This window comes from Trematomus bernacchii, unplaced genomic scaffold (assembly GCF_902827165.1).
Source record: "Trematomus bernacchii unplaced genomic scaffold, fTreBer1.1, whole genome shotgun sequence".
Classification (NCBI taxonomy): Eukaryota; Metazoa; Chordata; class Actinopteri; order Perciformes; family Nototheniidae; genus Trematomus; species Trematomus bernacchii.
The window spans coordinates 8,800,498-8,813,414 of NW_022987593.1; the positions used below are offsets into that span (position 1 = coordinate 8,800,498).

General features: G+C 39.8%; 1 protein-coding gene across 7 annotated transcripts in view; it reads left to right on the forward strand.

Annotated features, from left to right (window-relative positions):
• The first annotated feature begins 2,030 nt into the window (after positions 1-2,030).
• Positions 2,031-12,917, forward strand: part of gab1 (GRB2-associated binding protein 1) — a 51,976-nt gene continuing 41,089 nt past the window's right edge. For 3 of the 7 annotated variants that reach the window (XM_034129977.1, XM_034129982.1, XM_034129983.1), the window contains exons 1-2: positions 2,031-2,476; positions 2,573-2,731. In XM_034129977.1, the coding sequence (XP_033985868.1) occupies positions 2,660-2,731 (72 nt within the window). In that variant the 5' untranslated portion in view covers positions 2,031-2,476; positions 2,573-2,659. The remainder of the gene's footprint in view (positions 2,477-2,572; positions 2,732-12,917) is intronic. The other 4 variants (XM_034129979.1, XM_034129978.1, XM_034129980.1 and 1 more) reach the window with 4 other exon arrangements.

The following is a 12,917-nucleotide window of genomic DNA, read 5'->3' on the forward strand; positions in this document are numbered from 1 at the left end:
GTATGTACTCACAGTATATAATGTCTGGTCTGATCATGAAGTGTGGTGAAAAATGTGTGATGCACTTAGATTCACATTCCTCCATTGAACTTAGATGCTGTTGACACACACTAAAGCTGTATGCACCTGTAAATCCCAGACTATTTAAGATGAACGGACACATGCACAGCTTCATACAGATTTGATAAAACATGCTGCATTACATTACATTACATGTCACTTGTTAGACACTTTTATCCAAAGCGACTTACATACTCAATACTGTGGACAATCCCCACAGGAGCAATTCGGGGTGAAGTGTCTTGCCCAGGGACACAACGACATGCTGACTGCAGTGGGGTTTGAACCTGTGACCCTGTGACCCCCCTGATCCGAACACCAACGCACAACCCACTGCGCCACAAGCCTCCACGCCCTGCATCAAGGCACTAAAGATATTTGGTGTTGTAACACCTAGTGCTACATTTCTGCTAAATCTTTAAACATAATTCCTTAACTGGAATGGTGTGTGGTGTCTACAGCCTTTAATTGCTCCCTGTTTCTTCATCAATACCGAAGCTGTTGAAAGAGTTAATGTGCCTGTGCAATGGTAAAGTCATTAATCATGGACAGGGGACATCCTTTGGGGGAAGTGTTTACCATTACAATGGCATTCCAATAAGATTCCTCAGATACCATTCTGAGTCTTTAGGGATCATGTCTTTGTTCGTGGATTAGACTAGTTTGTAGGCTATGCTGTGCCGAATCCACTATATTGATCAGATATGGCAAACCAGTTCAATATTACACATATAACCTTAATAAAACAGTTTGGTATGGACAGTAGACAATACAACTACTCATCTATGTTTCTTAGAATTCAGTTCAAACTAAATCAAATGCATATATCTCAAGTATAAGTTTGTAGTTAAAATGAAACTTCATCAAGAAAAAAGAATATAGGTGTATTGAACTGAAAACAATGATATGTACAATAAAAAGGAACTTCTAATGAAAGATACATGTCAGAATAGTAACCACAACAATTGCTAAATAAGAGTCTATCTATCTACCTGCTATTCTACATTACATGCTTTTTATGGCGAATTGTATATGGGGAATAAACATGCATGATGGATAGTGTAGTTTACACGTGCAAGGCTTTCTTGGGACCTTTACGCATGAGGAGGGACCCTCCTTTGTCTTTACAGCAACAGTCTGAGCCTACTTTTACAATTAACCCAAAGGTGCACATGGCTTTATAACATCATGTTTCAACTACAAAACCGCATTACAGTCCTTTGTTGTTCTTTGGGACGAGACATAAACGATTGTTGGACTACATGTCCCATGGTTGAAGCTCCACAGTTTCGCCTGCACGCTGCCGCCTCCCCATTTCGTCCTCGGTAGTAGGAAAAAAGCGAGTAGGGCTACACAAATGTGACATCCGGTAGGAACTTTCAAAACAAATATCCTAAATGACCGACACTAGGTTGAAGCTACACTATAAAGGAATGTGTTAATTGTCGTTGTTAACATGAATATTACTTTGAAGAAAATGTAATCAACACGTGAGTGAATACATGCTGTTTTCTTTATGTCGCTTTTCCTTGTTAGCATAACATGTAGCCTACTGCTAATTATCGCCAAAGATATTAAATACATTGCCTGACTCAAAACATTAGTTTTGCTTTATTAATGTATTCATTTGTTTATTTACTCCCCCTTAATTGTTATTATTTATAACTGTGCAGTGTGCATAGTTTTTTTATGTCATTTGTTTTGTGTCTGCTGTAATGTTTTGATCTTGTCAATCGTTTCTGTATTGATTTTTTTTTTTTTTACGATGACCAATAACAACAATGTCAGTTTAATCCCTTAACATCAGCAAGATAGATAGTATTTGATAACCGTTTCAAATACACTTAAAATAAGACTCACAACTTTTACTTTGAAAGAATTCCCCAACATCCTGTGTGCAGTTACAACCGTTAGCTTGACGCCGCCATGTTTCAGAGGAGGGTGAGTTTAGGGAAAGACGGAGCCACCCTGTCAATCACAATTAAGGAACCATGGGAGTAAACTGGTAAGGAAGCTCGGCGCAACCACTCTGTTTACTTTACGGTATTTTTTTTTTATTTGCGCAAAAACCGACAACTATGCACCGGCTCACTGTGGGACATTTACCTCTGATTTCGCCAACTGGGAACCGCTACACTTTGACGGGAATTAGCATGAGGCGTTACACATAACAACTAAAACTTAGCGACTTTCAGTTGCTTGCGCCTATTTTTTTTGCCCCCACAGCGTTCCAGTTTCAACAGAATACACAAGTCACCATTGGTATTTGTACAAAAGGCGGTGCCGCGTAGGTTTATATGAACTCCAAGCTCAGGATATACCCGTTTATTTGACTACAAACCGTGGAAAATCTGGTCTGTGCATTTCAGAGAACTACTGCCTTGTCGGTGAGTCGACTTTCGAGGAAGGACTGACGGTATTTGTCGCTCTCAAACACACAAATACTACACTTTAACTTTCTGTTTTCCAACTTTACAGTTTGGGCTTTGTGTCAACGTTTTTTCTTTTTCAGGTAGGCTTACAAGAAAGAAGACACTCCCAAAAACAAACGAAGCCCAACAGCAGGCTCCGCTCCAGGGAGAGCAAGAAAGGAGCAGATATGAGTGGGGGAGATGTGGTATGCTCAGGGTGGCTGAGAAAGTCTCCTCCTGAAAAAAAGTTGAGACGTTACGTAAGTGCACTTTATATCTTATTTATTACATTGTAGTAACTTAACTCCCTACACAAAACGCCAGCAATTCCCTGGACACTTTTCATGTGCACGGTTGGGCGCAGTGACATGTTTAGGCCTTATCTCATACTCTAACAATACCATTTTCTTTTGTGACTCCTTGAGGCTCAATTTGCTTTTACGTCCTTTACAGTAACGTAAGAATGACTTTACCATGAGGCACCTTACTTCCAGTTGTGTTTTGCTCAAGGACACTGCTTCACTGCTGTTGTTATGGGTCAAACATGACCTCCTTAATGGCTAGTGCATGCCAATACACAACGATCCAATCTCACAGCATTACCTTTGAGGATTGAATTGTCTTGGACCAATAACACAATATATTGATTACATTGGGAAGCAATGCTTGTGCAGTCACAGCCAGCTCTTTTAGTGTCAAAGGTGGTAGATTGTCACGCCAAGGGTTAAATCATTCACAAAACAACTGCGGAATACATCAAAGGATGACCCCATTCCTGCCAACAGTGTTTGTAAAAAGTTGTCAGATGTGCATAATTAACTTGTTTGTCAGAGCTACCGTAATTGCTAAGGTTTACCACCCCAAAACTCACTGATCACTCATATACTTTCACACTCATTATACTTAATTTATCCAAAGTTACAGTCTTGAGTAATCCTCAATTATTGTTGTGGACAAAACATGCCTCTTGTAGCAGTAATCACTGCTTTGTGTGCGATTATCTCTGCGTATTTGTTTTGAACTTGGAAATAATTGTCATAACCATCAGCTAGGGCTGCTCAATTCATCGTATTTTAATCGCAATTACGATTTTGGCTTGCAACGATTATGAAAACAACATCATCGAAATAAAACGATTATTTTTTAATTTTATTTATTTTTTAATTTTTTTAATTGGTTTTTCAGTTGAATTATACTTAAAGTTCAGGGTAATCAACTATTAAAAACATACTGTTAACATTTTTTTTTTCAATAAATGGATGTTTTTAAAGTAAATGGATAATCGTTTTTAATAATCGTGATATCAATTATTCACCCAAATAATCGAGATTATGATTTTTGCCATAATCGAGCAGCCCTACCATCAGCAGCGTTTATGCAAAAGAAAATAGCTTCAGTAGGACATCTTAGCAGTGAAATCCAAATGTTTTCCTTGTGGATCATTGGATATCTCAGTTATTGGTATTTGAATTACAACGCTCTCAACTTGAGAGGAAGGATGTTTTTGCAGAAACCAAAGATCTAATGCAGTGTTTTTTCTGGAAGCAATAAAACAAAAATCTAGCCACAAAGGCAGGATTTTCACATGGCTCTCACATTCAACAGAAGAAAGTCAGATTTGATGTGGAGGAAGTCAAAATCCTAGTTCACTTCCTTAATGTGATTTTCTTACCTTAAATAGTGTATGCTTTTATGGTTGGTTATAACTCAATGCTTCACAGGGCTGACGATAAATGACATGTTATTTATCTTTTGTAGGAAGAACTAGCCATTTTTTATGTCAGAGGTAACACTGATGTGGTGATAAGAAGCACTCCAGGAAGTTCTCACTTTTGCATCCACTTGAAATCATCTCTGAAAGCAAGTGTTATGACACAAAACACATGGTTTAAGAAGAACCACTTCATTTTTCTCAAGGGAATATGCCAACTAGATGCACTAATATTATAACTGTTGCCTGGAAAGAGATGCATCCCATGGTTTTTTATGAGTAGCATGGGAACTGCTCTGATCCTGGTTTAAAAGTGTTATGATGGTTTACATCTGATCAGCAAACGACATTGTTGTTTTTTTTTTTTACTGGCAGCGTTTTATTGTTGAGACATTTTTCATTTTAAATGAATAATTAGCCCTTAAAAGCCAATTAGGTTAAAGGGGACCTATCATGCAAAATGCACTTTTTTATGTCTTTTATACATAAATATGTGTCCCCGGTGTGTCGGGGAGCTCATGCAGTGTCAGAAAATAAAACCCTCTCTCTTTTCCTCCGTACCCAAATCTCTAAAAACGGGGGTACAACGGAGCTGATCCAGATTTGCGTCCGATATGACGTAATATCGGATTTTTATTTTTAAAGCTTTATACCCCAATTCAGCACTTTTGAAACAGGAAGGGAAATGGAGGGATATGAGGCATGGCTAGAATGGGTGATCTGTTTGGTATTTTGAGCAAAACACTTCATAGACATGTTTTTTATATATCTTTATATATCTGAGACCTATGCTATTGCCTAAAAATAGCATGATAGGTGACCTTTAATACAGGAAACATGGGAAACAACTTTACTTTTTTTGTGGAGTTTTAGCTACAGCACCATATTCACTGTTCTGACTAGAGGGTTATTAGGTTTATCATAACAGGTGGCTATGCACAAATAACGAAAGAATTGTCTGCAAAAGCCCAAAAAAACACCCTTTTTTTTGTCAATTTCATGAGCTGCATAGAATATAATGAAATACTGATCACCCAAAAAGTTTTTGTTTGGGGCCAGGTACCAATCCCATTGAATGCTCGGTCACATGAGGCTGTGTAATCCGTGGAAGTGCTGACTATACTTTTTCTGGCAGATGACAAAATGTTCAACAGTTACCTATGTAGCAAGTCACCACCAGCTGTTTGAGTTGATGCCTACAATAAATAGAGAAGTTCATTATTTTCTCAAATAAAATAAAACCACGAATACTGTATTGTGATGAAACATTGTGGTTTCAGGCTGGCAAGGATTAGTGAAATCACTTTAGAGCTTAATTTAGAATTGTTTTGGTATTTTAATGGAAACTGTGTTGAATATTGGGCAAGCATATTTGGGGTCTGTTGGCAAAGTTAGCATGCCTTGTGATGATGACCACCAATAATATTCGCTATAGTAAAATCTTTTGGGTCTGTCAGATGATGCTATCTTCACGTCACCTGTACATATCCTGTTTCACCGGAGAGGAAATAAATGCAACCCTTCAGCTCTCTCTCAGGGAGGATGAGGTGATGGTGAAGCTCTGTTTGGCAGGGACATCACCCACTTTCTTCCTATGCCACTATTTGAGTGAATTTTAGATAGGTTAGACACAAGTTAACCTCTTTTTGACCAAAGACTACCTTTTTGTTATATGTGGGAATGGGATATGTAGGGAGACATAGCACGTCAACAGTAAATGCTATGTTGAAGTGGTGAGCATCGTCTGAAACCGGGAACCTTTAGATTAATTTGAGATGCAGTTTAGCTCTGTGTGTCAGGATTTTGTAGGCAGTAATCTGGAATAAACATGGCTTGCACTTCATGTAGGTACCTTGAAAGTATTTGAAAGATAGTTGACTTTACTTTAAAAAAACTGAACAAACCTTGCTTTTTTTAACCACTTTGAACCTAGGCGTCCGTGTTAATTGTCCAACACCTGTCTTATCTTATTTAAACAGTTAATCCGGTAACTAGAAAACTCTCTGACTCACTGCTTTTGTTCTGAAACTAGTGGAGCAGTCAGTGTCGTCAAAGTAAACATTTGGTGTTTAATGACTGAATTGAAAAACAAACAATAGGAAGGGGATAAGGATGAGACGCAATGCAATATTATATGAGCATACCACCGGCTTGAGATCAGTTGATAAACCCCGTCTGCAGGCCTTACAGCAGCAGACTGGAAGCCGGGGCCCCTGCTTACTGAATTAACCACTCAGGGCAAAGTTTGCCCCTGAAGCTCTGCTGCTGATTGGTGGAGCTCAAAGGTGAAAGCAGTTCAGCAGACCTGCCTACGTCTGAGCAGCACCAACCATCATATCATGACTCAGGACTGCATACATTGCCTCTTACCAAGGAATTAAGTGTCAGGAAGCGATAAACAAAACCTTCCTATTCTGGTCAAATCAACCTGATGTTGACCACTCTATTATTAAGATTATTAAAGAGGATACATGTTTCACAGTTTTTTCTTTTCCTATTCATTCTGAGATTGAAATCGTTTTTTTAGACAGCTCCATCAACATATAGAGCTCTGGTAATTGATTACTTTATAATTGCAGTCAGAATCCTCTGAGGAAAAGTCTACACTTCCTGTCCATTAATTTTTCATTAAGAGACAGCCTAGAGATATGTAACCACATTGCTTCTGTAGGACTTCTCTCAGCCAGTTTTTCATAACTGTATCTGCTGCGGTTTTCCATTTCATTGACAGTGCATTTTTCATCTGCTTCTCCTTTCTCACTTTCATTTTCCTCACTCTTCAATCTGTGAATTTTGTCCAAGTCCACTTGTAAAACCCGCTTCAAAAGAACAGTTTGAGAGTGGCATCTCCACGACAACGGCAGTGTGTTATCAGAGGGACATTAGGACCTGCAGGGATGAAGTTGCAAAGTGTTTTTCCGCACCACTCTGTTAAAGATAGTGTGCATGTGACAGCTCTTTGCCTCATGAAATTATTATTTGAATAGAGAGATGATCCGCTATTTAGAAGAAAACTGAAACTGGCCGTTTTATGATATATCTACCATGGACCAAAATTACACATCAGTATCTCTTTATAATGAGAACATTTTCTTGTTATAACGAGCACGCTTGGCGGCAGCATTACAAAGTAATCAAATAAATATAAACCAGATACTTACAGTACATTAAAGGTGGCCTACAGGCAAAGCAATTTAGCTAAAGTCAGAATATTTACAAGTGTTCTTCAGCTGCTTTTTAAGAGGTACACCGAAAATCTGAAATTCCCATTCATCATAGTGACACGCGTTTATTCTCCACCTTAGTTCATTACAAACAAGCCTGCAACACAATGACAACGAATGCTTATGTTTTGAATTGCCTGGACAATTCCTCACTTATTTCCTTAACCATTATAGTCTGTGTCGTCTATTGTCATTTACCCACGGAACAGATAAGGATAAAGTTGTACACTTCGTCTAGCCCCCTAATAGGGCCTCACTGCTGGTCCAAAGGCTTCTGGGTAGACCGGAAGAAGGAAAATATTGAACTCTAAAGGTCCCTCTCTGATGGCTGTAAAGCGAGACTGAGGACATGCTGCATGCTGGTCTTAAGTCCTCTCAGCTGAGGGAAAAAGCATTTACAGTACACACCACTCTGGCCACAAGCCATTACTTCTGTCCGTGGCTGACGGGAAACTACCGTCATTTGCAAAGTAAAGAGAAATATGTACGCAACATATGTGACGAGGCGGCATAACGAAAACAAAGCCAAAGCTCTTTGATTAAGTAGAGGATTCATTAAATCTGCTTAGCAAGTGGAACAGAGAACAAACACTCACTTTCTGTTAAACCCCCTCCCCACATGCTTGAAGAAACAAACAAACAAGCAAACTGAACAGGATGCAACAGAGGGGTGCTTGTGCAGCATTAGCCTCTTAGGCTAACAAAGACAAATTACTGGGCCACGTACGGGCCGCCACGAAGACTCGGCTCTCCATTTGGAGCGATCAGACTGCTGTGTGATCTGCCACAGCTTGAAAATGGATTGCATGTGCCATTAATTATTTATTGTCCATTACAAAACAAATAACCATTAAATATTAACATCTGTGCTACTACAATAGTTATCCTGACCGGGCCACTTTTGTCCCAGACGCAGACTTATCGCCATTGTGTTATGCAGAGGCGTATCAGTTGCATCGTAGCCAAACTGCTAACCAGCATGGTTTCAAGGTAAGGCTGTAAGAACTCACTATCAAGTGGAAACAACAAACAACAGTTTCTCAAAGTAATCATTTTATCGACAGAACTTTGACCGATGGTGACAGAGTATGTTTTGAAATCATTTCTGAACCGAAGTGTTGTTTAGGCTGTTTTTTTTATTTAAACACAATAGAAGTAAACATGATTATGATCTTTTTTATTCAGGATATTTTTAGCGGGTAGTAAGCCTGAAATTATGCTGTTGCATCACAAAAACACAGCCGCAAAAACAAAGCAGCCAGTAAGCCTCTGAAAATTGGCAGTGCAAAGTATTTTTGTGACATGGTAAAAAACTGTTTGTCACCAGTGTAAACAATTACACATATCACTCTAATCACCTAACGAGGAAACGATCTACCACCAACTGTATCTATTTAAGATATCTCATTGTCTCTCATCATTTGAAGCATTCCACAAATCTGTGTGGAACAATAAAATGCAGTTGGACAAGTACCATACATAAACACACAAGAGTGGTATTTCTCTTTTGGGTTACTCCTGTAGGCGATTTATTAATCTGTGTCAAAATCAAAATGGATATTCATTATTCAATTATGTCTGTGGAGCTTCATACGTAATCCAAACTGATCACATGGGCAAAAATCACACTATATACAAGCCTATTTAAATAACATAAAGAGTGGAGCATTTTTATCATTCTTTATATTTACATTAGTGCCATTCTTCCCTGTGACAATTAAGGGATTTGTTATCCTTATTAATGGCAACCTATGGGGCTGAGGACCATGCTCCCTTTTGACAAGATGTATTAAAGGGTATTGATCTTTTCTTAAACATCTCTCCCCTGGTGACTTTGTCTCCCTGCGGTCTCTGTTGCCACATGCTCACCAGTGTGCAGCAGCATTTGTGAGGAGGACCATGTAGTGGTCTGAATCACAACAAGGCTGATAGTTTGTAAGGCACAGAAACACATTGAGCTATCCCTGTGTCAGATCCAACTTTTATTTCAGTTTTCACTCGTGTCATTTCACAGTAGATCTTCTTACGATGTTCTGTAAACAAGAACCTTCCAGGCGCAACAGAGGGATTCTTGAGAAATAGAGCTGCTATTTAAGTGCAATAAACCATTGTTTATACCAGCACACCCCAACAGTGTCAACACACACTTGAAGATGATTTATTCACTGCTTTAACACTGTTTTAACATGCTCCTTTCTTTCTAAAAGAATGCAGATTGTGATTCTATTTCCAGCTGAAAGTAAATGATGCATTACTTAATGGGGGGGGGGGGGTAAAAAATAAATTAGCCCAGGGGTATAAGTTCAGAACAAACTGATTATGCTAATGGCTGAAATATATTTGGAAGCACACTGGTACATAAAAATCAAGTCACCAACACACGCCTCGTGAGTTGCGCCACGTGCAGATTATGCACAATTCCCTGAACAATGTTTGTATTATGTTATTATATCCTTTTTTTAAAACGCAGCCTGTTGCCTTAGTGGAGCACTGAGATTGTAGGACAGAGCTGGTAGGTCAAGGCTGACATGGAGCATTTTGTAAACAGATGTGTCTCTTTATGCGTGGTGCAGCTGTTTACCGTCCTGTGTGCCAAGTCCGCCAGCAGCTCGCGGTGCGACTGCAGAGAACTGGTTCTCATGCAGACTTGGCTTTCCTGTTTGAAACTCGGGAACCGATTGTGTTTTCTGTTGGAATATAATTCTGCCGAGTAGTCAAATGATCGCTTTGTGCCATTTGTCAGTGTGCCAAGTCGAACAGTTTCAAGTGCAGCTATTATTAAATGCATGCGACTGAAACCTCTCAACTATTTGGCAAGGCTAATCGTACACATCATCATTTCTTTTTATTGTTTGAATTCTTGTGATTGATCAGGATGATTGCTATAGACATGGGATCTTCTTCAATCAAAAGTCTCACATATTTGCTTTTCATTGTTTCTCATGTTTGAACTGTTCAGCTAATGACAGCAGGCAGTAAAAATAGTTAGTGTCATAAGGGTGCTTTCTATTTAGGGTGTTGAGTTGTAGCCTGTTCTGGACATGACACAGGGCTGGTAAGAGAACGCTGATGGTCCGACAATGTTCTACACTAAGCAGACAGAAAGAGTCTTCCCATCAGATTTGGTGTGAGGGATATTTGGGGAATAAAGACAAACAGAATTGTGGCTCAATTTATGATGCATTCCCTGAATTCTTGCAGGGGAACCATTTTAATGTTGCAGGATTGCACATATGTATGCAGTGACATACAGGCTGGGATATTGCACAATGGCAATCAATAACTTAGTCCTCATTGTTGAGGAGAAGGCGATGAGAAAGAGCCTGGAGTGCTTCTCAGAGCAGCAGCGCTCGGCAGCTTCCAGTGAGAGCAGCTCTCTGTTCTCTGCCTCTTTCTTTCCGTTCCCAGCGCTTCTTGGCAGGCGCACACGGCAGGAATGTGAGGGCTGCTCTGTGCTTCTCTTTGCCCTTCTTGCTGGAGTGTGAGTGCCGGGACCTGTGCTGCTGCTGCTGCTGCTGCTGCTGGTGCTGGTGTCCTTAGCTTCGGCTAGGATGGGCTGCACTGCACTGCACTGTCCGATTGTTGTTTCTGCAGCAACGGGAGGGAAGAGGAGCCGCTCCCTGGCGCCCCAACAAGGCATGGCCGCCCCTTCCTGTATGAGGCGCTGATGGCTACCAGATGGCGGGGAATAGAGAGGAGGAGGGGTCCCATACTTTCCCTCTTTTCTTCTATCTATCCTTATGCCTTTTATGTTGCTATTTTTCTGTTGTATCTTCTACTTTTCTCTTCCCAAATATTGATTTCTTCTTTTACCTTATCTTCAACTTTCTATGCCCCCTCGCACCAATAGCTTATGATCTCCTGATGAAAAGGAGACAGAAGGTGAACCCGATGTTACTAGCATTCAGGTTATATACTAAGCTGTGTTTGTCAAGGTGTTACATTCCCTGAGACACAAAAAGATGACTCACTTTATTATTGCTGACTCACTGAAGAATTGTACACTTTGAAAGCTTTTTCATAATGCTAAGTCTCTATGAAAGTAACATTTTAGCATTAAGGTGTTTCATCGCGGTAGCAGCAATATCCATAAAAGTCTGCAGTCACCTGTTTAAAAAAACGGTGAGGTGTACTGTGGAGCTTGATGGGCTTCTGAGTAGTGGGATCAGCTGTCTAACTGAAAGCCTGCTCCTCACCAACAGGAGGCCCTCTACACTCATGGAGACCACTATCCCCTCTGTCTCTAGGTCATAAATGACTTGCACACCAGCTTGGTGAAATTATCTTTTTACCTTGTTTTTGAGGTTGACCTGTTTATACTTTAATGCACCCTCTCATTTGATTGTAAATGTAAATGGACTTTATTTATATAGCGCTTTATTCAGTTTTTACAAACCCTCAAAGCGATTTACATTCTAAAAGTCACCATTCACCCATTCACACCCCATTCATATATATATATATAGGGTAATGTGCTCTTTGTAGTACGTAAGCTAACATTTGCAAATTAGCAACAATGTGTCATAGAAAATGCCAACGGTACTTATTTTGTTTGGCTTGTGAGACAAAACTGTCCTGTTTCGTCTCATCAGCCTTAAAAAACATGGATATTCAAGTGTAAGCCAATCCATTTCTGACATTTTTGCTTAAAAGTTACCTGAGAAATGAATTCATAATCAGGAAAGTTGTTGATCCTGTTGAATGACTACTTGATTAATGAATTACGACTTGCTTGAACTTTAATGTTAGATGTCTGTAAAGCCTTTTTGGATTATTATTTCTGAAACCAGCAGTAACACTTGACATCACAAGTTACATTTTGACTTGATGTTATCAGTGCAAACTTGCCCCAATAAATATCAGCTAATGTGATGTGTAAGATATGCAGTTAGTCTGACAGAGAAACGCTATTGCTGCCAGATGTCTTGTGACTTGGAGCTTTAAAAAACTTCCCCATAGTCTAGTGTAATTTTTTTCAACTGTGTCAAATCTACTTGTTAATAATTGCCAGAAGGTTTTTGCAGATAATTAATTTTTTTTAAAGAGACTTTCCCAGAAACGTGTTGTTTTATTCCTTGGAAGAGTTCAGTGCTTATAAATGAAAGTGATCAGGTTTGAGAGAAGCCTTTGAAGATAGAAATATGTGCGACTGTATCTGTTCACATTTAACTCCAAAGGTTCACCTGTCATTTCCCACACACACACATGCAGCTGGCACTCGAGCTATGCCGTGCTGTGAGATCTGACCCCAGCCGCTGTGTCTGCAGCCCCTTAATATAGCCCACTGCTGTCATGGTAGTTTTTGCCCCTCTTCCCTCGCTCTGTGCTGCGTGTGCACCAATATGTGGGCATGTTGTCCCGTCCTGATGACACATCCAGCTAGACAGGGGGGTGTTGGGGTGTCAGCCTGGAGACTAGATGTGAAATCTTGCTACTGACTTGTGTAATTTCCCAAGTTACTGCGACTCAGACAGGCCAGAGTAAAAAAAAAAAAAGATTCTGTCGATATCT